This window comes from Alligator mississippiensis, chromosome 4 (genome assembly GCF_030867095.1).
Source record: "Alligator mississippiensis isolate rAllMis1 chromosome 4, rAllMis1, whole genome shotgun sequence".
Taxonomy (NCBI): Eukaryota; Metazoa; Chordata; order Crocodylia; family Alligatoridae; genus Alligator; species Alligator mississippiensis.
The window spans coordinates 91,700,391-91,725,945 of NC_081827.1; the positions used below are offsets into that span (position 1 = coordinate 91,700,391).

General features: G+C 42.3%; 1 protein-coding gene across 1 annotated transcript in view; it reads right to left on the minus strand.

Annotated features, from left to right (window-relative positions):
- The window catches only part of UTP20 (UTP20 small subunit processome component), a 102,080-nt gene that overhangs the window by 59,821 nt on the left and 16,704 nt on the right, over window positions 1-25,555 (minus strand). Inside the window, exons 11-25 of the mRNA XM_006261164.4 lie at window positions 24,954-25,031; window positions 23,223-23,401; window positions 20,901-21,056; window positions 20,381-20,469; window positions 17,172-17,277; window positions 15,394-15,544; window positions 15,067-15,129; window positions 14,603-14,761; window positions 10,146-10,222; window positions 9,030-9,109; window positions 5,698-5,941; window positions 3,792-4,016; window positions 2,453-2,543; window positions 1,266-1,351; window positions 268-393 (exon numbers count right to left, since the gene is read on the minus strand). Coding sequence (XP_006261226.2) covers window positions 268-393; window positions 1,266-1,351; window positions 2,453-2,543; window positions 3,792-4,016; window positions 5,698-5,941; window positions 9,030-9,109; window positions 10,146-10,222; window positions 14,603-14,761; window positions 15,067-15,129; window positions 15,394-15,544; window positions 17,172-17,277; window positions 20,381-20,469; window positions 20,901-21,056; window positions 23,223-23,401; window positions 24,954-25,031 — 1,910 coding nt within the window. The remainder of the gene's footprint in view (window positions 1-267; window positions 394-1,265; window positions 1,352-2,452; window positions 2,544-3,791; window positions 4,017-5,697; window positions 5,942-9,029; window positions 9,110-10,145; window positions 10,223-14,602; window positions 14,762-15,066; window positions 15,130-15,393; window positions 15,545-17,171; window positions 17,278-20,380; window positions 20,470-20,900; window positions 21,057-23,222; window positions 23,402-24,953; window positions 25,032-25,555) is intronic.

A 25,555-nucleotide genomic window follows, 5' to 3' on the forward strand; every position in this document is an offset into this window, starting at 1 on the left:
CTGGAAAATTTTAAAGCAACTTGAACAGGAACAACAGTGGACCACAATTATGAATTACTATAGCATCATGCTAAGATGAGGACAGAGAGAGCACAGAAGAAGCCCTTTCAATTCCAGGCATCTGTAACAGCAGCATTCAGCATTCTCAGCTGCTGAGAGAGCTCTAAGTTTATACTGTCTATTTAAAACAACAGTCAAAAGCTACACTGTATATCATTTATAGAGATTTTCATGTGCAGTTTTTTTACTCCTTTTTCATTTACACACCTCACAAGGACAGGAACAAGATCTGGTCGGTGTTGCGTTTTAACTATGGTGTTTTCCTCAGATATGCTGAAATGGACTATTTCTTCTTTAAAGCTCTTGTCTTCCAGTAACCTCTGCAAGTTCTCCCTGTAAGAATTTAATGCAGCTTTAAGAAAAAAAGCTGTTCAAGGTATTAACATGTCCTTTTATAAAAGGATTTGGGCATCTTACTCTAAGCAAAGATGTAAGTAAATAGCCATAAAAATAAAAACAGCAATTATGCAAATACCTTCCAGGGTCTGTAAAGATTATTCAATCATGAGCAAAAGTCCTGTGCTAGCAGCTTTGCTGAATGCTTATGAAGAAAAACTATAAAAAGTTCCTCACTGAAAAAGACACTACTAGTTAACTACATGTCACTGTGAGGATGGACAAGGGAAAATGTTTTGTTTCACAAAAATTCAGATCTGAACGATAATAGATTGTTATTTTGTATAGTGCCTGTGCTGCATACTGCTCTCAACAATGCAATACATCTTTATAGATATTTCCTCCAAAAAACTGACCACGTTTATTTTATGTCACTGTATCAAGATTTCTGTTTCAGTGGCTCAGAGGCAACAGGCTCCTTTCCAAATGTATAGTCTATGAAGACACTGTCATTTATATTTAAATACAAATACGATTCTTTAAAAAGTTTATCTTCTTAATGCTGTCTGCGTATTCCATTTTTAGCCAGAAAACCTTAGACAAGTAGCTTGACAACCCTCATAGTCAGAACTTTCTTCCTAATCTGCAACCTAAATTTCCATTACTGTAGTTTGAGGCTGTTGCTCTTAGTTCTGTCCCCTACAACCACAAAGAAAAGTCTGCCTCCATTCTCTTTATAATTACTTTTCAGGTATTTGAAGACTTTAATCAACAACACCCTCTCCCCACCTCCCCTGAAACCTTCATTTTTCCAGACTAAATAATGTTAGATTGAATTAACAATGCAGAAACTATTTGAAATTTCTTACCTATATGGAAACAAGTGTGGATGCTTGTAAGTCATGATACAGTCAAGAGCTATTTTTTGCACATTTTGGTCTTGATGGGACAACAACTGTAAAACAAACAAAAAAAAATGAAACAAGAAAATAAAATTCAGGAGAAAGGCCTAAAGCCTTTATATCAGCCTATCAAAATGATTTACAGAATGAATCCTGCCTTCTGTAAAGGAAAAACAAAAAGCAGGATCCACAGTAAAAGGACATTCCCTTAGAAATGGTTACATTAGAGGTACTAAACAGGAGATATTTGCTCCCACAATATATGCAAACAAGATGATGAGTATGCAGTCATTTTTCCTGAGAAAGTGAGTAACGCTGATGGTCGTTTATAAGTATAACATCATGATTTAAAAAAAATGAGATTTAAACAGCCAACAGCCAAACTAAAAGGAATCACAAAACATTATCCAAACCTTTATCTTTCTATGACTCCGTTTTTAAATTTCATGATAAGCATGACAAGTCAGAATTTCAGATTTCCCTTGTTGTAACACCCCTATATGGTGAATGCCAGGAGCCTTTAGGGTAAAAACAGATGTGTGGCTGGACATGTCTTGCCCCGGCTGATCCACTTAAGTGGGCAAAATACATATTGCCCATTGTCCTGCACTGGGCAAGAACCTGGTGTGGGATAACAGGCAACATGTTCACATTGTCCTGGGATTCTCTGCATTCCTTGCTGCCCCAAGCCTCCTTGCCAGGACTATGGTCCCATTCTCACCGATGATGACTCAGAGGCACAGGTTGGCATAGGTCCCAGTGCAGTACCCAGGGAATCCCTGGTGTTCCATGACTCCATGTCAGGACCTGCACTAACCTGTATCCCTGTGTGAAGCACAGGTCCAAACAAGGAAGCACAGGGCAGCACAGGACCCAGGGAGTTCCTGGTGCTCTGTCCCTCCATGATGGAACCTATGGCAGGTCTTGCACTAACCAGTGCATCAGAGAAAGGCACTGGTTAGTGTGGGGTCCAGGCATAGAGGCATGAGGAATTTCCCAGATCCCCGTGTGAAGGCACAGAGCAACAGGGATTCCTATGGCATCGTGGTTGAAAATCACTTGAGTTTGAACAATAAATGAGCTTATATGGACCATTATATTATGTGTTGGGTAAAAACAGTAATAATATATCCACAATAAAAAATAAACATTACCTGGGTATACAATTCGTTCAGCTTTGGCTCCATATACAGTGCTCGAGGATTTGAAAATTTAGAGAAAACTTGCAAATGGGCTATTAGTTGCCTATAAAACAACAACAACAACTTGTTTATAATGGAAGATAGCCTTCCAGTTTTGTTATACACATATCAGAAGCATACATGTAGAGTTGACTAGCAGAAAGGAAAATAGCAAGATTCAAAGTCTGTAAGAATCAGTATTTAGAACTATTACAAATTTGCTCAAACCACAGTGTAAAGATATGAACCAAACCTAGAAAGAACTGGACCAACCAAAAGCAGCCAACATCTCTACTCAGTGAGAGAAAAGGAGAGGTGAATATGGTGGCAGAATTTGAAAAGTGCCAAAAATGGGCAATCCTGATGTAAAAGGCCAGAGCAAGTCACAGTTTACACTGGTTCAGCAGTGCCTTGTAGATGTTCATCCTAAAAACATTTCCATGGAATCTGCCAGGTAGTAGAATGCTTTCTGCCCTATCTCAAGCTAGGAAAGGGGACTGATGGATCTATTATTCCCTTCCATAGGGAGAGTAACATTCTTTCCCTAAATAAAAATGGATTATAGGGTCCAACACACTACTCCTCACCATGCATGTAGCTTCAGTATAAACATTTTATCCATGCCTAGCATTTACCTTTTAGTCAAGCAAGGAGGAGTTTAATTGTGTGGAAACCTAAACTACAAAGTGGCACAAATTTGAAAGTATGATGAGGAGTCTAGGGTCAAGAAAAAAGAAATAAAAAAAAACTCATTAACACTTAGTAAATCTTTGACACTTTAGTTACTACTCACAATATTTTAAAGGTTTCCATTTACAGACATGAACATTTTGTGGGAGAAGTTCAAATCTGGTTACAAGAGATTTTTGTAATTATAATTAATTCACAGAAATGGCCCAAGACTTGGGAATAAAAGAAAACATAATGTAAGAGACTAGAATTCAATGATTTAAAGAGAGGGGTAGGCACACACATACAGGAAATAGAAGCAGCAGTGGTGATATTACATTTTTCAAACACTGATTTTAGAATGTCTCACAACTTTTGCTGTGTAGAGCAGTGAACTGTTATTTGAACTGGGACTGAAAGCTCAGGACAATACCAGTACCCTTTTAATGCCAGGTAATGTATGAGGGCAGAGTCCCTGCCTCGAAAGAGCTTGAAATCTGATGCAAAGCTTCACCAGATGAAGGAAAGGGAAAGTAATAATCTTAAAAGGAGCACTCCCAGGAACAAGAAATGTTATAAAATACCAACCAGAGAACATTTTAATTCCCTCCCCAACCAGTAAAGAACAAAACAAAAACCTTACTTAGCAGCAGCTCTTCTCGTTTTCTTTTTCTGAAACCCTTCAACAACCAGTACTTCCACTGCTGGTCTTTCTACTTCTCCCTCTTCCTTTCCCTCCTCCCCTTCCTCTGCCATTGTAGTTTGATTTATTTCTTCAGGAGGTTTTTCTTCTTCTACTGCACCATTATTTTTCTTTTTAAGATCCTGGGTGGGAGCTACCAGTGAATCTGCTGGATAATACTCATTGCTATATTTAAAAAAAAAAAAAATAAAAAAAAATTGAACATATATCAGTATAAGATTGATTAGAAATTGACCAATACTGAAACTTCCCATTATTAATAGCATTCTGCTTTGTGACACTGTGTAGTTAAAGATCTCCAAAGGGGTCCATTTTGGCAGGCAGGGAGAGAGAGAAAGGTATTTAAGGATTCAAGTGCACATGCATAAAACAAGATCATTAAAAGGGGAAGGGAGAGGGGAAATGAGAGGACCACAGTAAAAAGAATAGAAATTGGCATTGACCTGTAAACAGAATGGGCTTATATTTAACATTGTGGTAGAGGAAAGGGTGCATGTGAAGTAGAGAAATGTGAATGAAAGACAAACCTAAGCCAGGATACCTAAGGATACTTAAGAACCTATGACCCTTTCCATGGTAGAAGCCTTCTCATCTGAACTAATTCAAGTTAGTGTTTACTAAGTATAAGGAAATATACTGTGAAGAGTCCTGTGCTATAAGAAGGAAGGCAGTCCGAAGCCCACGAAAGACTCCCACTCAATTCACCTAGTACTGGGGCTTTCCATCTCTATATCTTAGGATTCTAAATTTAAAATATAGGCTTTCCATTTAAAAACAGGGCAAGGAAGAAGAGCCTCCTTTTCTAGCCTATATCACGCTAAAGATAGACATTGTTTTTGTTGTGGTATTAGCTGTGCTGGGATGCATCCTGGCACAGATGATCCAATTGATCAGCAAAAATAAGCATTGGGCACTGTGCCCCAGAAATCTCCTGCAAGGGATTCCCAGGGCTTGTGCATCATGTTACTTGCATCTCTACCTACAGTGCAACTTTTCAAGTGCTGAGGGCACACCAACCTGGAGTGCAGTAGTGTGAAATACATGCCCCGGGAATCCTCCAGTAGAGAGATTCCTGGGACACACATCTGCTTGGGGGAGAGGGGTGGGGCCAAGGATTCCTACAGGATTGCAGACTGCATCCTGAGTTGGGGTGCGGCAATGTGATACGCGTGTCACAGGATCTCTTATCAGAGGATTCCTGGGGAGTGTCTCTGCAAGCAGGGAAACCTGGGCAGGCACTCCCAGGGCTTCAGGGGCCCAATCCTCTGTGACCTGGGAACTCCTGGGAGTGCCTGCCTGAGGTAGTTGGAGACCATGGGCAGCTCTGGACTGCCTGTGCTCGCCTATCATAAAACAAACAGATGTGTACTAAAAAGCAGAACAAATTTATACCACCTATTGTTCAGCCAATTTGGGGCACTGGCAGCACAAAAAAGGGCATACACATCTGTTTACTTGAGCTTTGTACCACCATAAAAATGTTATGGGGGCACAAAGGTAACTTCTGTTTCTGGTTTAAGACACTTGACTTCCACTGAAACTATATCCGCTATAGCAGCACTTAGGCCGAGTCACCAGAATTCATCAGTGAATAGGCACTGAACAGCAGAACCAAACTGACAGCTTGGTTTTCAGATCATTTTGAATTGTGAAATAGCTCCTGGATCATCCAGGCCTGAGCAGAAAAAATACAAGTTAGACTATTCTTTGGTTTAAGGGGAGGTCTAAGAATGTAATATTTATTAAAAGATAAACCCACAGATTGTCTTGCAGGTCTCTAGTTACATCATAACCATGTAAAAGTAACATTTATAATGACACCTCATCACCGAACATGCAAGCTTACCTAATGAATCTCAAGAGAAGTGGGGAAAGCTCCCTTGACCGGGGCTCCACTCTGTCAGGAAACTTGGCCAATGCTTTCCACAGCAGAAAACGGAAATTTGTGTGATCCATCCTCTCACTGAAATCTGTTCTCAGCCTCAGCTGCTCAAGATGCAGAGTCCTCACATCTCCTCCTGAAATCGTCTCATTCTCCGTATCTGTAGTGTGTTCCTGCTCTTCCTCCAGCTCCCCTTGCAACTCCCTTTCTATAACAGAAAATGTTACATCTTGGTTACTTTAAGGAAATTCATTCAGCAACTGCTGTGGTGAGGGTTGGTCCCATAATGTAAAAGGTTAATTATACTATCATAGAATCATAGCACCAGAAGGGACCTGTGCAATCATCAAATCTGGTCCCCTGCCATCGGCAGGAAGTATTGGGCTCAGATGAGCTTGGCAAGGTGCCTGGCCAGCCTAGTCTTGAACATCTCCAAGGAGGGCGACTGCACCACCTCTACTGGAAGCATGTTCCAGATTCTGGTGACCCTTACAGAGAATTAAGTTTTTCCTTATATCCAACCTGAATTTACCCTCTATTAGTATATGTCCATTGGTCCTTGTCCTCCCTTGAGGTGCCCTCCTGAAGAGTTGATCTCCTAGTTCCTGAGGCTATCCCACCTGAGGTACTTGAAGTTAGGGATAATTGTATCTATACAATTGTATCTATAATTGTATCTATATTGTAGGCAGCTATCAAGTCACTTTGCACTCTTCTCTTCCTCAGGCTGAACAGACCCAGTTCTCAGAGTCTCTCCTCATTGGGCCCACCCTCCATGCCCTTAATCAAACAAGTGGCCCTTCTTTGCACCCTCTTGAGCTTATCCATGTCCTTCTTGAAGTGCGATACCCAGAACTGGGCAGAGTACTCCAGCTGCGGCCTCACAAATGCCGAATAGAGAAGGAGGAGTACCTCCCTGGATCTACTGGCCACACAGCGACTGATGCACACCAGACTTTTATTGGCCCTTTTGGCAGCCGTTACACTGTTGGGTCATATTCATCTTCCAGTAGATTGTGACCCCCAGGTCTCATTCAGATGTTGTGTCAACCAGTAGGCCACCACCCATTGTGTAGTTGTGGTGAGGGTTCTTCCTACTCAGGTGAAAGAGCTTGCACTTCTCCCTGTTAAACCTCATCTGATTTCCTTCCGCCCATAAGTCCAGTCCATCAAGTTCCTCCTGGATCTTTGCCCTATTCTTTGGTGTGCCTGTGTTTCCCCACAGCTTGGTATCACTTAGGAACTTAATCATTGCGCTTTCTACCCCTTGGTCCAAATCGTTAATGAATACATTGAATAGCATGGGTTCGAGCACCAATCCCTGGGGGACCACACTGGAGACAGCCCTCCAGGATGAGGCCATCCCATTGATCACCAATCTCTGGGAACGGCCTCTGAGCCAGTTGTCCACCCACTTCACTCCAGCCCGGTACAGTACTCTACAGTTTGTTAGAGAAAATCCCATGACAGACAGTGTTCAAGGCTTTGCTGAAGATGTCTATGTCAGACATCTATTTGGTAAATTCTTCTCAGGGCTGATCTGAAAGTGCAATATGGCTTACAAGATGTTGCAGGATGGTAGAATGTGGGCACTGAATCATCTAGAAGCTCAAGCCCTGGGTGTGCTCATGCCTTTACAATGGAATTCAGTATTAGAATTCAGTTAGACAAGGTTCCTTGGGTGAATTTGATATCTTTTATTAGACCAACCAAAATGGCTGGAGAATAGTTATTAAGCAAGCTTTCGGGTTCAAAACCCCTTCGTCAGGCTAAGGAAGCTGCAGCAGTTGGTGTGTGCTCTTCCTGGATGGAATGAAAAGTAAAGAAGCCAGGGGCTGGGCTGGGCTGGGCTGGGCTGGGGAGTCAGTTGCCAGGCAGATTGTAATGTATCAAAAATCCAATGTCTGTGTTTAGTCCCTGATCTCTAGTATCCAGCAGGTTGATGAAATGGAGCTCATAGGCTCGTCTCTGGGAAGTGTTGTGTAAGTTTCCCTTGAGGATCAGGACTGAGAGATTGGAGAGAGAGTGGCCCTCCTGTGAGAAATGTGCCCCCACCGGTAATTGGGTGTTTCTGTCTTTGATGGATTTCCGGTGTGCGTTCATTCTGGTGCGCAGTTGTTGTCTGGTCTCTCCTACATATCTTCCATCAGGGCATTTGGTGCATTGGATGAGGTATACTACATTCCTGGAGGTGCAGCTGTGAGATCCTGGGATGCTGATGGCTCTGTTGTGGGGTGTAGTAATAGTGGAGGTGGTGGAGATGTGTTGGCAGGTTTTGCATTTCTTGTCATGGCATGGTCTGGATCCTTTTGGTGTGTTCTGGGGTTGAGGAAGTTTGCTTCTGGTGATGAGGTTGGCGAGGTTCGGTGCTTGTCTGAAGGCTAGGATGGGTGGCTCTGGGAAGATCTTTTTAAGAATAGGGTCTTTTTCTAATATGGGTTGCAATTTTTTGAGGATTTTCCGTACAGGTTCAAGGGATGGGTGATAGGTCATAACCAGCACTGTGCGATTTGTGGGTGTTTTCCTTCTGTACTGCAGCAGTTCTTCACGTGGTATCCAGGTGGCTCTTTCAAACGTGCAATCTACCTCTCTGGAGGAGTGTCCTTGCTGGGTGAATTAGAATTCAAGAGCACAGCCAAGACAGACATAGCATTTGCTGAGATCCCACTACGTTGAAGATAAGTGGGTCCTGAAAAATCTCTATGGATATGTCTAGAATCATCTGAGCAAAAAATAACTTCACTTTCTTCATGGCTGTTACAGTAGAAGGGCATCAGCAATGCCCTCATCTCCCCTGCTTTGTACCTATGGCACGTTGCAGGGTATTCTTGGCATTTTGGCTTTGTGCTTTGTAGTTGTGGTAGCACAGGATTAGAAGTAAATGATTTTTAGGAATCTGTATAGATAGTTGCCTGTAAACACAGAGGCATTGCCCCAGGAGACCCCTTCTTGTCCTATATGCTTAAGATTTTTGATGATTCCAGTCACCAAGGGCAGATTCAGCCTTAAGAGAGAAGCAAGCATCTGAGTGATACCCCCTGTCCCTTGGGCTGTCCCTAACTACTCCCTGACAAGTAGGATAAATGAGGGAGAAAACAACTTTCTTTACAGGCCTTTCCCTTCCCACTCTAGAAACAGGAAAAAAGTTATATCCCAACTTCAGGGATACAGGTTGTCCTGACTTCCTCCTTTTTTTTACCCGTCTTGGACATGCAGGAGCAAATAAGCCAGCCCTGCTCATGAGCAACTCAGCTCTTAGCCAAGTTTAAGTCAACCATCTACAAGATGTGGCTTACCTGCATAAGTAGCAGCTCTCTCCAGGTGTTCATAATAGACTTTCCAAAACTGTTTATTCTCCATTTCACTAGCATGAGAACTAAAATTAATTAAGACAACGGGTAAGGTAAAAAAAAAGTCGTATGTCACTATCCAATATAATTACTGGTATGTTCAAAGGCTTCACACTTCCAGTCATAGTCGGTATGTACAGACACAGGATATGTGCAGAGTACAGCTGTAACAATTCCATTTCTCTGCCTTGGTTTAAAGATCCCAAACGTTAAGTGTTCTTAAAATATTTTAGCTACATTTTGTGCATTCAATTAAATTCCATTTTAATGCAGAGGTTTTCAAGTCTAAATTTCAAGGAGTTCTTTGCAATAACACAGCTCTGATCCAACACAGCATGAACATATATTTTGAAGACGCAGTTTAACATTTTTCATTATTTCACTAATTTGATGGGGAAAATTCCATCTACTTCACAAGACATGCATTAAAAAACATGAAGGAGACCAAAGTTAGACAATACAAGTTTCAGGTTCCATTCAGTGATCAGTGGGAGTTCTCCCATTGACTTCAGTAGGTTTTGAAGCTAGTTAGTAGTAAGGGCAGTAACGAGAGGAAAAGAAACATACCAGTAACACTTATAACATGAGAGAGAAATTCTTATCTTGGATTCTGTTCCCTTTATGTCACCAGCCTAATGTTATTTAATAATATTTTTCCTCTTTAATATTGGTACATCATCAAAATAAGTTAAAGGTCAGAGGCATTTCTGCAGTAACCCACATAAATATTTTTTCATGCTTATGTATATGCATTTGTACCATTTTTATTTAGGTATTTTTAAAGCTCTGAAGAAGGTACAACAATGTTACAGAAGTTCTCGGTATCCAGCAGCACAAAGGTGGCCAACCTACAGCATGTATGTCACAGCCTATGTATGGCATACTGAGGAATGGGAGGGGGACAGGCTGCACAGTGGCAGATGGGGCAGGAAGCAGAAAGCAGAGCAGCAGATTGGTAGGGAACAATAGGCAGAAAGCAGACTGAGCAGAGCAAAAGGATGAGAGGAGCACTTGGGGTATCCACCAAAAAGGCTGGACCCAACTGCAATAGCACCTACTTACGTTATAAGCTCAATAACAGGATCCCAGAGAGGACTGAAGTTAACATAAAGCATTCCCAATAAATATCGAAGAGGCACCTACAGTAACACAAAAAAGAACGCTGTTTTAAATTTTAACAATGATATTTAAAGTAGGTAGACAGCTAGCTTCCCTGATTGAGGAACTGAGAGGAAAAAAATAAATAAATCAGTAAAGTTACAACCTCAGCAGCTTCACCAATCATTAAAAAATATTTTATATTGTTATTACTGATGGCAGAATGTAGAGGCCAGGACTTGACTGGGGCAGGCGCTATGCAAATGACAAAAAAAAGAGAGCTCCTGTCCCAAAAAACTTTCCTTGAATTAGATACAATTACCCCTATTAGGACTGGATCCCTGTTGACCTAGATGCTGTACAGCCAGGAATATGATCCCTGCCAAAAGGAGCTTACAACTCAAGAAAGAAAATGCTAAAAAGATTTAAGCATCAGGGAATATTTAGCTATCACAGGGAAAATTCTTGACCCAGCAGCAGCATCTGTGGTGTGAAGCCCACAGCAGCTGAACAGTATGACTGGATTCAGGAGCCACAGAAAGACATCTCTGTCATCTATAAATCCTCTCTCCTGTCATGAGCTCCATTCAGACAGACCCCCAAGCCTCCATAAAGCTGGACCTGAGGTTCAGACAGAAGGAGTTTATTGAAAGATAAAGGAGATAAATTCTGAATAACTCACCTGAGCTCTTAACCACCCATGTTTGATTTCTTCACTGTTACCATTTAAAACAGCTTTTAGAACAGTGATCTATATACTTATTTTTCCTGCCAAATATGGAGCAAGATAAAATTCCAGCCAATTAAAAAAATAACCACAGCTAAATAAACAAATCTTCATAGATTCATAGATTGTAAGGGGCTGGAAGAGACCTCACAAGATCATCAGGTCCAGCCCCCTGATCATCAGGTCAGGCGACCCCAGCAAGGTGACTGTTAGGCCTGTGCGAAGCGGCAAGTATTCGATTCGCATTCAGCCGATTTGGAGGGACAGTGATTCAATTTGGTGATTCGAATCACTGTCCCGATTCAATTCGGCTGATTCAGATTTGGAGATTCAGCCATAGACTATAATGGGGAATCACTAAAATACCTATAACTTTGTCTTTATTAGTGGTCTGAAAGAAAACTAAAAAAGCAAATGGGTGTGGAGTGAGGAGGGTGGCACTCACTCCATCTGCATGTGGAGGTTGGGGAGGTTCATCTTCAGGAACACCAGCTGCTCCACCAAACTGGGATCCAAGGAGATGCATTGGGGTATCAAAACATCACCAGTAATGCTGAACACCCTCTCGCTTGGAACACTGGCTGGTGGACAGGACAGATGATCCCAGGCAACCATGGCCAGATCCTGCTACACCTGGATGTGGGTTGCAGTGCAGCAGCTCCATGTCTTCGGTGAGATAGGTAGCCACCGAGGCCTCCGTGCTACCTGCCTGATGGTGGGGTCTGGTGGCTCTGGACCCCAACACTGAAGCCATGCCCTTGGCCCACATTGGCAGCAGCTGTGGTGGAGGAGACTAGCTTGTGGTTGAAGTTCTGGCATGGGAAAGTGGATCCCCCTCTTCTATGTTCCCCCGACTTTGCCGTTCTGCCTCCCTGACTCTGTTCGCCAGCACCTCCATCCAGTGATAGAAAGTTTTGCTGCTGCAGACACACCCCTTCAACCTCAGGTCGCACATGCCCACCAGCACGTGGACCGTACTGGACCACAACAGATCCAGCCATTTTTGATGCCTTCCTTCAGCTGCTTCACCTGTGCCTGCACCTCTGGTGAAAGTGGCTTGCCCCAGCCAGGGACATGGATCCCCTGGAACTTCTCCATTTTGATTCTCAAGCTTCTTCACTATGGAGATCACCTGGCTAAGGAGGGCATTGCCAGCGCTGAGGGTCTCGGTGGCCTTGAGGAACAGAGGCTTCCAATTTGATTCAGACCTTTTAATGGAATCTCCTCCAAATCAAATCAGCTACTGAAGCTTTGCACAGCCCTAGTGAACAGTCTCCTCTTGAAAATTTCCAGGGTAGGTGATTGCACCACCTCTGCAGGGAGTTTATTCCAGTCTGAACACCCTAACCATGAAGAACTTTTTCCTAGTGTTAAGCCTGAAACAGTCTTCCTGGATTTTGTGGCCATTACTCCTGGTTTTTCCCCCAAAGGTGCCCTGGTGAATAGTTGTTCACTGAGCCCTTGATGTATTCCCCTGATATAGTGAAAAGCTGCTACCAAGTCCCCTCTCAACCTTCTCTTTTTTAGGCTGAAGAGACCCAAATCCCTCAGTCTTTCCTTGTATGGCTTGCCTTGCAAGTCTCTGATCATACAGGTGGCTCTTCTCTGGACTCTCTCAAGTTTTCCCATGTCCTTGTTGAAATGTGGTGCCCAGAACTGGATGCAGTACGCCAACTGCTGTCTCACTAATGCTGAGTAAAGCAGAAGAATCATTTTGTTGGTTTTGCTGGAGATGCATCCATTGATGCATGCCAAAGTATCATTTGTCCTGCTGGCTACAGCATCACACTGCCAGCTCATGTTCATACTATGGTCTACTATTACCCCTAGGTTCCTTTCAGTTGTGGTGCTACTCAGCTTGGCACCACCAAGCCTGCAAGCATGTTGTGGATTGTTCGTCCCGATGGAGCACTGTATGCTTCTCAATGTTCAACTTCACTGGGTTCTGATCTGCCCAACTTTCCAGCCTGTCTAGGTCCACCTGTATCTGCAGCCTATTTTCAAGTGTAACCACTCTCCCTCATAACTTGGTGTCATCCACGAACTTGGCCAGTGAGCTCTTCACCCATATCCAAACCATTGATAAAGATGTTGAAAAGCACTGGACCAAGCACGGACCCCTGAGGGACACCACTGGCCACTTCTTGCCAGGACGACACAGATCCATTCACTAGAACTCTCTGGGTCCTACCCTGCAGTCAGCTTCCTACCCACCTAACTGTCGAGCAGTTAAGCCCGCAATACTCCAATTTTCCAATGAGAGCATCATGGGATACCATATCAAAGGCCGTTTGGAAGTCAAGGTATACAATGTTGATTGACCTCCTCTCTCTCATCCAGGTGGTGAGTTACCTGCTCATAAAAAGAGATGAGATTGGTAAGACAAGACCTACCCACGACAAAGCCATGCTGGCTGTCGTTCAGAATCCTACCTTGTGCAAGCATATTGCACATAGACTCCTTGATGAATTTTTCCAGGATCTTCCCCGGGATAGAAGTTAGGCTAATTGGCTTATAGTTGCCCAGGTCCTCTCTCCTCCCCATTTTGAAGATGGGCACAACACTGGCCCTCTTCCAGTCTTCAGGGACCTCCCCCGAGCGCCACGAATTTTGAAAGAGTTTTGCCAGAGATCCTGCAATGACTTCGGCCAGCTCCTTCAGCACTCTCAGATGAAGTTCATCACCAGCTCAACGTCAACAGTAGGAAGGTGGTCATTCCCACCATGCCCATTCTGAACCTTATCTAGTATGATTTTCCCCTTAGTCTGGTGAAATACCAAAGCAAAGTAGTCATTCAGAAGTTCACTTTTCTCTTGAGTGTTGGTAACCAGCTGTCCTGAGTTGTTAAGCAACGGCCCCATGCTTCCATTTGTTTTCCCCCTGTTCCCTATACCTAAAGAAGGACTTCTTTATTGTCCTTGATTTCTGTTGCTAGTTTAAATTCAGTCGCTGCCTTAGCCTTTCTAATCTAATCCCTACAAGTGTGGGCCATTGTTGTACAGTCTTCCTTAGGGACTATCCCAAGCTTCCATTGGTTATATGCCTTTCTTCTTTTTCAAGAGAACCATGATATCCCTATTAAGCCAAGAGGGCATACCAGCCCTTCTGCTACTTTTTCTCCACATGGGAATGGATTTCTTTTGTGCTCCGAGGATCGTGTCCGTGAGGAACAACCACTCTTCATGCACTCCTCTCATCTTTGGTCCCTGGTCCCGCAGTGCTTCCCTTACCATTGCCCTGAGCCTGTTGAAAGCCTGTTCATAGCAAACAGTGATCACAAACTAAAACAAGACATTCCTCAACATGGTACAACATTGTGCATTTGGGCATTTTAAGTGGTCTCCTGAAGCAACAAGTACCAGTCTTGGCTGGAGAAAGGAGAGTGGACTAGACAGATCACTGGTGCATTCATGCTTCAAGGGCACTTTAAAAACAATGGGTAACATACTTAAGTGCATCCAGCTGACTTGGGGGCACAAGGCTCATTGACCTACCAGGGCATGTGTACTCCTAAATTGTCATGGACATCTGTGAAAAGCCCACCCATAATGGCTAGTTCCTTTGTGGTAAAGACTTTACCAGTCTCTGAAAAGCCTTACAACATACTAACATGTACAAAAGTTTGCGGTTTTTTGGCTTAACTTACAAAAAGGAAATGATACAATCAATGTGCCTTTTGGCAATAACTTCTTACCTCACGTAATGGTCCCTCTGGTATTGCAGCCTGCACCACATCACATCTGAGTTTTCTTAAATGCAGAAGTTTCTCCCTGTAATCATTTACAGTCGCTGGAACAAGTTCAGCTTGAAGTAATAGGGCAAACACAGACTGAAGCTCACCTGGTCCATCACCCTGAAGAAAACAGCAAAATGTCTGTTGTTAGAGGATGCTATAATAAGCTATTTTGTTTAGTCAGAACTTTCCAGATCCACAGGTGCTGTCAACTGATTTCAGTGCAGCTATGCTTGCTGTGGACCAGGCCCATATAAATTGGAGGAAAATCCCAAGCAGGCATTATAGGGAACCTGCTTTTGCTATAGAGCATAAACTAGAATATGGAACTGGTAAAGAAGTCAGCACCAAGAAAACAGCCTTTATGAAAAACAGTGCATCCAATGGGCATGAAATGTTAAAAATGAGAGAAATTGTAACACTACCTCAGTTGGGGTAGGCAGCAGAGCCTCAAAATGACTTAAAATCCTTACAGTCAAGAGCCGGACCTATCAAAAGAAAAAAAAAACAACAACAGGTTTTGCTAAGCACATGGGCACATATACTGCAAACTGTGATGGGCCAGTGAAAATGGATATAATTTTAAAAAGATGAAGGACTTTCACTTCTATACATAATTACACATTTTTTCTTTAGGCTTTCATTATTTATCATATTTTAAATGTAGCAAGAACTCCTTGCCACTGTGCTAGGAATTAATTTTCCATCAAAGTGCTTTGAAATGTTGGGAAGCTAGTAGAATAGAAAATTACCTTGGATAAGCTGGTGGAAAGATTTGTAAGCAATTTATCAAACAAATCCATTAAGTTCCCTTGGGAAAGTGGATCTTGGCAACCACACAGTGCCAACCTGGTATAATACAGATCAGCCAACAGCAAGGCCGATGGATCTGAAGGGAAGGCGCTAAAACAGAAATACCATGTTATTACTGTTCAAGGGTATCACCTCCAGAATACAAAATCTGAGAAAATACAGAACTCCCAGCATGGAGGAAAATCCCCCACTCCCCCCCTGCCATCCACATTCTAGTACAGTGGTTTTCAACCTTCTTACACTCAAAGCATCCTTCATTAGACTCAAGGCACCCCTCAAAAATGCCAGCTCTAAGCTTTCCCTTGTATTTGACTATGAAAAAGTAACAGAAACCCTTCTGTTGCAAAGAATTCAGAAAGACCACAACAGATTAGAATGTTCTTAATACTACTGATTTCTATTTGAAATCTCTGACTTTACCTTGAGTCATGTTTGCACACCTAATAGGTGTATCTGGCAATGGCATGCCAGATACTGCGCTTGTGGTCTTAGGGCACCAGTTACATAGGACAAAATGAGATCTAACAAGTTCATTTAATTCCCTCCATACCTGTAACTGGGCTTGTTATAGACTGACTGGCAAACTGGGTGCATGAAGAGACCTATGTAACTTCACAGATAGGATAATCCTAAGGCTGACATTGTGCATGTTCTTGGATAATTGCCGATTTCAACAGACATGAAGCAATGCCAACCTAAACCATGTGCCATACTGGATCAGCAACAGCAGCTAGGCTTGCATAAAGAGAGGAGCAAGTTGTCTTAACTTGCTTCCTCTGCCCCGAAAGGGTTATATCTTGTCAGCCAGAGTAGAATTAATAATTATAGGGGTAAGGCTAGCACTGGGCCTCATAAAACTAGTCTTAAAGCTCCTGTTTTGGCCACAGATTGTTGATTTGGCTACAAAATCTATAAGAATGTCTACAACAATCTGCAAAAAATGTTAAGCAGTGAGAGCAGTATGGCTACCACAAGGAGAAATCCATTGATGACCAAGATTCTCAAACCCTATGGTGATGGGGACCAAATAAACAGGGAGGATGGATGGATGGATGACCAATCGGCTTTTCAGGAGACACCAGGCCCACTTGCTTCCTCTAGGTGGACTGGGAGGACTATGGTAGAAGACTGTACAGAACCTAAACATTTTCAGCTATTCTATGACAGACGTTAATTACTAGTTGCAGGGGGTGAGCAGAATAGTTTTTATTAAAAAGCAAAGCACAAACATGAAGTGCCTCTCCTCATTAAAGGGAGTATACAAATCTAATTCATACCTAAGAGTAGACTTAAACCCTAATATCACAGCTGAACCAAAACCAGATTCACAATAACAACAACAATGTGATACTTATATTTCACTGAGACTATTTAAAAAACTTTGTGTGTGCATGTGTAAGCAGAATAACACAAAAATTTATCAACAGGAATAAATAAAAACAGCATTGCTACCTTCACATACTTAATAGCAATAATGGTTAGTCTGGAGCTTTCAAACAGAAATCTGTTTTAAGTGAGCAAGTGCTAAGGAAATAGCAGTATCAAATACATATACTACACAGTATCCTCCAGGAGGCAAGTTGTGACCAACAAAATTCCATACCCCAAAGAAATATAAGAATACAGATTCCTTTTACTTAAGTGCCCTTATATAAAGGCAAAGTCATCTCTCCACTATATTAAGTGAAATACCAGGAAGAGAAAATAGTTTACTTACGTCACCAAGCACTTCACACGTTCCACAGGTAACAAAAGGAGAATTTCAGAAGATTCTGATAAACTAAGTAGTGTGCTCACAGCTTGACAGGCCACAAACAGGCTTTCTGGGAACAGAGAGCAAGACCAATCTATATATCCATTTGTTTGTATTGTATTTGTTTGTTTCTCAAATAAAAGGAGGCACAGAGGTGAAACAATCATAATCCAACTGCCCTGCAACCAGCATTTCTGTCACTAAAGGCAGTAATTTGAACTTCTGTCATCCATTGTGGAGTCATAAACAAAAGTTCCCTAAGGATTATCAAAGCACATGTCCAATCTGATCTGCTGTTGTTTCTAAACATGGGAAGCACCCTGTTTGAGTCTATATAAGAAGAGCCAAGTACTAGAATTAAGCTCTGCTCTACAGCTCCCACAAAAAATATTGCACTTAAATGGTACTTGGCAAAGAAAAAATACAAAAACCATTACAGAGAGAAAAGGTGAGGTGGGGGATGGAAATAAAAAGAAGTACACCAAGTACCCCTATTGCCAGTGGTTCTCAACCTTTTTAGACTCAAGGAACCCTTTGAAAAAAATGCCAGCTCTTAGCTTTCACTTATTTCTTGACTATGGAGAAGTAACAGAACAATTGTTCTGTTGCAAAGAACTCACAAAGACCACAACAGATCAGAACATTGCTGACGCTATAGATTCTCATTTTAAATCTCTGGATTTAGTTTGTGAGTTATGTGCAGGTGTTTGCACAGCATTTTGTGGCACCCTTAGGAGAATCTCCTGGCACCCAAGAGGGCTGCAGCACTTTGGCTGAGAATCACTGCCCTATAACTTTGCATCTTGGGCTGCACCCAGATGTTACTTTTGTAGGGCTACAAATTTGGAGTCCTATAAAAATAACAAGCACTGTGGGCAGCCACGTATTCAGAGCCCCCCCTGGCTGGAGTGCAGCAAAAGAACACTCTTCAGCCAGGGTATGATTGGGGGCTGCTCCATACTTGCCCCCACTCCTGGGGAGTCTATCAGTGAGCCAGACAGGTACACTGACAAACAAGTAAGTCTAGCTCCCAGGCAGCCCAGAAGCCAGCTGGCTCTGGGTTTTCTAGGGGCTGTTTAAAGGTCCCAGTGCTTTAATGAGCTGCTGATGTTTCAGCCACAAGAGCTCTTTAAAGTTCCTGGGCTGCAGGGAGCTCCAACACCTTTACTGCCAGATGGCAATAGTGACAGGGATCCCTGCAAGCCTCTGGTAATGCAGAAGCCTGAATGCCAGCAGCAGTCCAGGCTCCCAGGCTGCAGGTATGCCAGGGCCTTTACTCAGAGCCTGGGAGCTGGATCACCAGTCTGGCAGCCCTGACAGTTCATCCGTGGGCAGGCTGACAGGGAACCAGCTCCCTTCACCCCCTTGCTCCCCTTGAAGTTGGGAAGAGAGAACAGAGTACCATGGGACCATCAGGGTCTCTCTATGACCCCCCATCTGGCCATATATTAAATTTGACAAAGAAGTCACTGTTCAAATGGCAACATTATTTGTTGTTGATCTGCCATTTTTGTGGCAGATCCGTCATTTTTATCCTGGGACAAAATGCATTAATGTTTGGCGTGTTGCCCTTTGATACGGGAGACTTGCATATGCACTGCAGCATAGGGAACAGCTAACATCTTGAGGAAGGCTCAAAAATATATGGAAGGATTTCCAGTTTTCTAAGGGATACAGAAACCCAATTTCATTAGAAATGAATGGAAACGGGGCTTTCAATGTGCTAGACGGGTTTTAAAAGTCTCATCCATAGTATCCTACCTGCAGATCACACACCTTTAGTGATAGAGGATTTCTCTCTCAGGTCCACTCCTATTATAGTTATCCCTGCACTACACAGCCAAAATACCTTCCAGGCATGAAGGGCAGAGCACAATTCTCATCAACGCCACACCTAAATAGGCCACAGGGTTGTTTGCAGTATAACTGACCACTCCTTTCTTTTCCTATTGCAGAAGAGTCATTGTTTCTGTGCCAAGTATGCAACAGAAGACTTTTGAAATATGGAAGAGTTATTTACCCAGCTTCTATTGAAAATTAGTAGGAACTGGGTACCTATTCTTCATTGTGCCTTTGAAAAATCTTCTGCCATTTTGATCTGCCTCTATGCCCCCACTGCCCCCCACAAGCTCTTTCTGATTACCGATCTGTGTTCTGAACGCCTTACTGAAACCATTAGGAAATTCTGCATTTAAAAACAAAAACTAGTGGCAGAATCAGACTATGTATCTATTACTTTTAGATTATTAAGGGTTTTCCCCCCCAGAATTAATTACAATAGACTAAAACAGTTGTGTAGCATATAAAAATATGGACAGGAAGAACAGCTGGTGTTACTGACAGAAAGACACAGTATTGAAGAGGAAAAGCAAAATGCAGTACACTTCTTTGGGTATTTCTATGAAGATTAATCTAGATTATGGTTGTTTGATTGATACAAATATGTACCTGCTGCAAGCACTCTGAGATCCATGGATAAAGAGTGCTCCATAAACAAAATGTTGGTATCTGTTCATACGTCTGCCTACCACTGAATTTAATTATACCTCTCAGAGTAATAATTTTCACAAGCATTTTCAATCCAATCATAAGAGTTCTCTGGTAAAGGTTATATTAATGATTAACAGTTTATTAATTTGTGCCACTGTACCTGTAGGCAAGACTTTTAATTTTAGAATTGCTATCAACACTACCCGTGATGCTGAGAGTGAAATCCTAGACCTGCAGATTCCAAACACTGCAGCCAGAGAACCCTTATAAAAATAATAAGAGAGTATTACTATCTCATTGACACAAGCTGTCCTAGTTTGACCTGGTTTGGATCTGCTTTTCATTTCTTTGCCTTCCCACTTGCTTCTTTTTCTTCACAATGTGTCTTTTAAATACTATCGTCCTCTCCATCTCAGCCAGACACAGCTTTTGTGCCTGCTTCTGTGGATTCCTTGTTCAATCACTATCCTCTGACAAGATATTTACCTTTCCACCCTATTATTTCTATAAATGACAATTGCTGTCCTATTTTCTGCTGCCCTTTTTCAGTTGTGGGTTTCAGGTTTTACTGGCTTGCCAATTAAACCGGGATACAGTGCAGTTCTTCTTCTTTACTGTGCCTTGTTTCTCTAGAATAACTGTGTCAATAAGAAGCTAATGAATGCAAGATGTCTATATCTGACCTTTGCGGAGACCTCCTTTGTCAATAGCCACGAAGAGGGATTCTATAAACCTGGTAACTGGTGGCACGATTTTTTCTTTGTCTATTGGCCTGCCAAAAATGAAGTCAGAAATGTTTGTTGCAATGCAAATACCAGACACAAAACAATGGCTTATCTCATACAGTTTGTTTATTCTATTTCACAACTTTAACCACAGCATTAATTATGATTTTCTAAATTCTTCTTCCAGCAGCACTGCTACAAATGAGAGTTGTTTTGTTCCTTAGGGACATTAGAAAACAACAGTTTTTGGAGCAACTTTTTCAAGCCTACTAAGTGAGAAGCCAGGAAAAAAACTTCCCAACTTTGGCAGTGACTTGCTTTTTCACTACAGACAAGTGATTTCAGTTGTTTCACAGTTTACCCATCTGTAAATTGGGGATCATAATGTCCCTTCCTTTCCATAAGTGATCCAAGATACATGAGCTAAGTAACAGCCGTATTCAAATATAAGGCAACCGTATCATAGAATATCCCTTACCTAATATGTGGAAGTACCACAAGGGCAGCCCAAGAGTGTGAAAGATCAGTAACGTCTTCATTTCCTGTTAACTGAATTAGAGATAGAATGTGATCCAGCACAGGCACTGGTGACCTTTCTCCATTGCTCTTATTTTTCTGCTGTCTTGTACTGGCCCTAAAAATAAAACCAAATCTTCATTAGTAACTCATTACATAACAGCAGTTATACTTTCCCCTGCCAATTCTGACATTTAAACTTAAATTGGCTCCTTTTAATGTTTATCAGGGGTGCTCATCAGGATCTGGGGGAATGTCTGTTTACCAGAGCACCCCAAGGGATGACAAGCTCGAACAGTCACAAACTCCTCCGTGACCGTTTCAGGTTGGACATAAGGAAGAACTTTTTCACTGTCTGAACCCTCAAGGTTTGGAACAGACTGTTGCCAGAGGTAGTTCAAGCACCTACCCTGAATGCCTTCAAGAGACATTTGGATGTCTATCTTGCTGGGATCCTATGACCCCTGCTGACTTCCTGCCCCTGGGGCAGGGGGCTGGACTCCATCTTCCAAGGTCCCTTCCAGCCCTAATGTCTATGAAATCTATGAAATGTGAAGATGGGTCCCTTCTTAACCCAAAGCAACACACTTTTTGACAGGATTCTTATTATCTCCACAACATAAAGTACCAACCACCCATTCATTCCTAATCTGGAGAGGACTAGAAATTGTCTGTAAAGAATTACTGAGTTTCAACAAGATTTGGGGCTTGCTCCCACACCTCAGAAGTGGTTGTTGCTTAGTTGTAAAAGTAAGGTGCATACACTTGTATTTAAGATGGGATGTAAATCTATCCAAATCCCAAGAAATTAGTCAAAGAAAAAGTGTTTTCTATGATACCCTATAGGGCCTTGCTATCTGCCTGGATTAAAGGTTTAGCTCCATCACACCAAGTTCTTTGTTCCCTAAAGAAAACAAGCTGGCATGGCCTGTTTTCAGATGTGGGTCACTTTACTATATTGCTTGGCTTCTCCCACTCAATGCTCATCTGTCCAGGAGGATATAGTAAGCCTAGGGGCCTAGTGGCTGCCATTCTCCTCTTGACCTCAGCCTGGTGTTCCATGATGTGGGCAACCCCTACAGACAGATAAGAAAGTGCTTGCAAGTTAGCCCTTGAAAATCTCCAGAGTAAAGGAGTTCATTTCTACAGAATAGATCATTTTTAAACTACAGTTCCATGGAATTGGGCAGATTTTCTCCTCTCCCTCTCTATATACAGGTAAAGTTCAGCATTCCCTTCAGTCATAAGGAATGATATATTGTACAAAAACAGGCCCAGAACTAAAGATTCCTGATCGTACTTTGATACCCTCCCAAACAGAAAAGAATGTGTGATAGAAGCAATTGGAATTCAGAACACTTTGAATAATTGTTGGGGCTTTTACTTTATCACCAGTGTATTGCAGAAGCACCAAGAAACCAGAATCATGGCCAGGGTCCTATGGTACCATATGCTGAACATATATTTAGGAAGATGTGGTCCCTACCACCACAAGACTGAACGTTTGAAAGACAAAGGTCATATCTACCCAGCCCCATGAGCAAGACCAGGCAGACTGCCAAGAAGTAAGCCTCACCTCCCAGTACCTGGCTCTGCATACATACAGAGTGGCTGGCATAGCCCCAAAGGCATGCTCCAGGTTCTTACTTCGGATCATGCTAAAGCAGGGGTGGACAATTATTTTGGGCGGAGGGCCACTTACTGAGTTTTGGCAAGCCATTGAGGGCTGCATAACAGGCAGCCAGGGGCAGCTAAATATTAATTTCTTTAATTTTTTAGGGGTCCTGCAGGACAGATGCGGCCCACAGGCTGCATTTTACCCAACCCTGTGCTAAATTGTCTAGTCTACAAATCTGCAGGGTACACAAAGTGGATAAGTGCTTATTTCTCATCAGTGTATCCAGTCTCACTCAACTGGTCTACAGAGGTACCATAAGCAACATACGAAAGCTGGGGAGAGAAATTTGTATCTGCTTGACTGGCCTCTGTATGTTACCGTATCCTTAATGTTATATTCTGAGCAGTTCTGAATACTAGAAAGCAAAATATATTGCTAAGTTGCTTTGAGAAGAGAGTAAACCTTGGAGAAGAGACAAGTGTTCACTCCTCTCTGTGACAGATGTATAGTAAATGTTTAAGCTGCCAGTGCTGCAGAGATTAGACCAACTCCTCAACGGAAGATTAATAGTCAGTGAAGTGGCAGTCTGTTTGACAATGCGATCTTCCAAACCTTTCCAAGCAGAGCATAGATATAACATTATTTGTGGGGCATGTAGAGACTTACCCTATGGATGACTGTGTGAAAACAAGAGGATACTTTTCAAAAGCCATTGAGCCAACTGTGGGAGGTTCTGCTTTCACCAGAATAAGTTTAGCCAGAATTGCTAAGGCCTCATTGTTAGCCTGAACATCTTCTCTAGAGAAGCAGTGCTCAATGTACTCCAGAAAGCATGGAAGAAAATGCTAGGAGAAAAAAAAAAAAGTCTCTCTCCAATTCTGACCAAGACAATAACTAACCCAAGACAGCAGAGCTCCTGGGGTAGCTGCAGTACTAATTTCAAGCTCCCCACAGAGCACATGAACCCTAAGATCAACCATGCTTTATGCAAAGAACCCAGTTTTCCTCAATTGCATTCCTCATATTTCCTCCACAAAGCATTGGGCCACCATATTCAGGCTACCCCACCCCACAAGATATCCCTGGTTTTCCATCTCAATTCCTGCTATACCCACACAGAAATCCCTGTTCTTAATACCAGTTATAAAAATCCCAAGCCTTCATCTTCATCTCTGTTCCTCCTCTCCCGAGAGTTGCCTTTCCTTCTGTGAACACAATATCTCCTGCCCCATTGTCAGTTTCTCCTTAAACTTTGGTTTCAGACACCAAACCTCATTTGAGGAAATTTGCCAGCAGTTTCATTATACTAAGAAACCTTCTTTGTCCTCCCAATTTATTCTTTTTTATATTCAAAAGGAGGATTAGTGTGACTGAGAGCCTCTCTGGACATTTCTTGCAGCGTTCACATTTCTCTGAGTGCTGCTGCGTGTTAAAGGGATTTGGGAAAAAGTAAACCCCTGCACCCTAAATTTCCCAAATGTTTGATTTTTAAAAAATTTCTGTACTTCCACTGAGACAAGTCCCCTGCTAACCAATCTGCTGGAGACATGTCACAAATAGCAGTCAACATATTTAATTTTCTGGGGAAAATTCATGTAGGTGCTACAGATGTTAAACACTCATCATATGCAAAGGTACACTGTTATTTTAACCATTGGTTGCTCTTTAACTCCCATCCCATGCCTACCTTTTCAGGAATCCCATGAACTAAGATAATACTCTAGGACCTGTGTTAAGAGGGAACTACAACCAGACAAACCAGAATCTATAATAATGTATAGAAAAGAGGGTTTTTGTTATGTTTAGTTTTGCTTTATCATTTTCATTTTTTGATTTACAGTGACCTTAAGGATATGTCTACATCAACATGACCATGATAGGCGGAACCACACTGAAACACAGCCTTCCCACTGTACACAAACTATACCCAAAAAGGATGCAGCCCAGGTGGTGTTTGTGGGCACTGGGAATGCACCAACAGATCCATGTCTCAGGCATGCTTACTGGTGTATGCCCACATCATACCACAAGGGAATTAGCCATTTGGGCTATAGTACATGCAGAGTAGTCATGTAGTATTTCACTGCAGCATACTAGTGCAGTTTTCTGATGGTGTAAACATGACCTAAGACTCCGCCACTCCTACAAAATCACAAAAACATGGAAGATAGATGTTCAAAAATGATAAGCCACAGCAACAGAAAATATTGTATCATAGGAAGTAGATAAGTATACTATGAATTTAGCAGCTGTAATGGAATTTCCATGCTCAGTAGTCAAAATAACATTCCAACCTCCCCTCAGTCCTTCCCCACTCAAGGGGATGAACCCCTTACATTGCTTATGCTGATATGTCATTTGGCTACTAAATAAACTAAAAATGAAAAGTTCACCTACCCTCTCAAACTGTTTCATTGCAAACATTGCCTCAGAGAAATTCAAAAGGTTGTGTCTTTCAAACCCACTTCTAAATACCTGCAAGATGGAAATGAAAAATTAGCAGGGTTACACCAGCAACAAGCAGCTTATTTGTTCATAAAGGAAATAGAGACATGAAGTCTACATTCCTCATATGCACATGGTAGGTGTTTCTCTGTGTTGATGGTGTTATGTATAAATGTCAACTCCCATCTCTCCTGACCCTGAGCGTTACATGCACAACACCAAGTACTTGAGTAGTCCTATTGAGGTTGCTGGAACTGTTCTCATGGTCACCAGTATTCAAATGCCTGTTGGATCAAGTCTTATGGACAGAACTGGACACACAGCAGGGTTGCCAGGAAGCAAAATAATCTTGCTGTTTAGGTGCTGGCCTCTGTCTCAACATCAGTTTCTGACAGAACCACAGGATCATAGAAAAATAGGGTACAAAAGGGACTTCAAGAGGTCATCTAGCCCCGCCCCCAACTCAAACAAGGGTCATCATGTTCTAAATGCAGACATATGTTTGCCTAACCTGAACTTAAAATGTTCCAATCATGGAGATTCCAATACCTCTA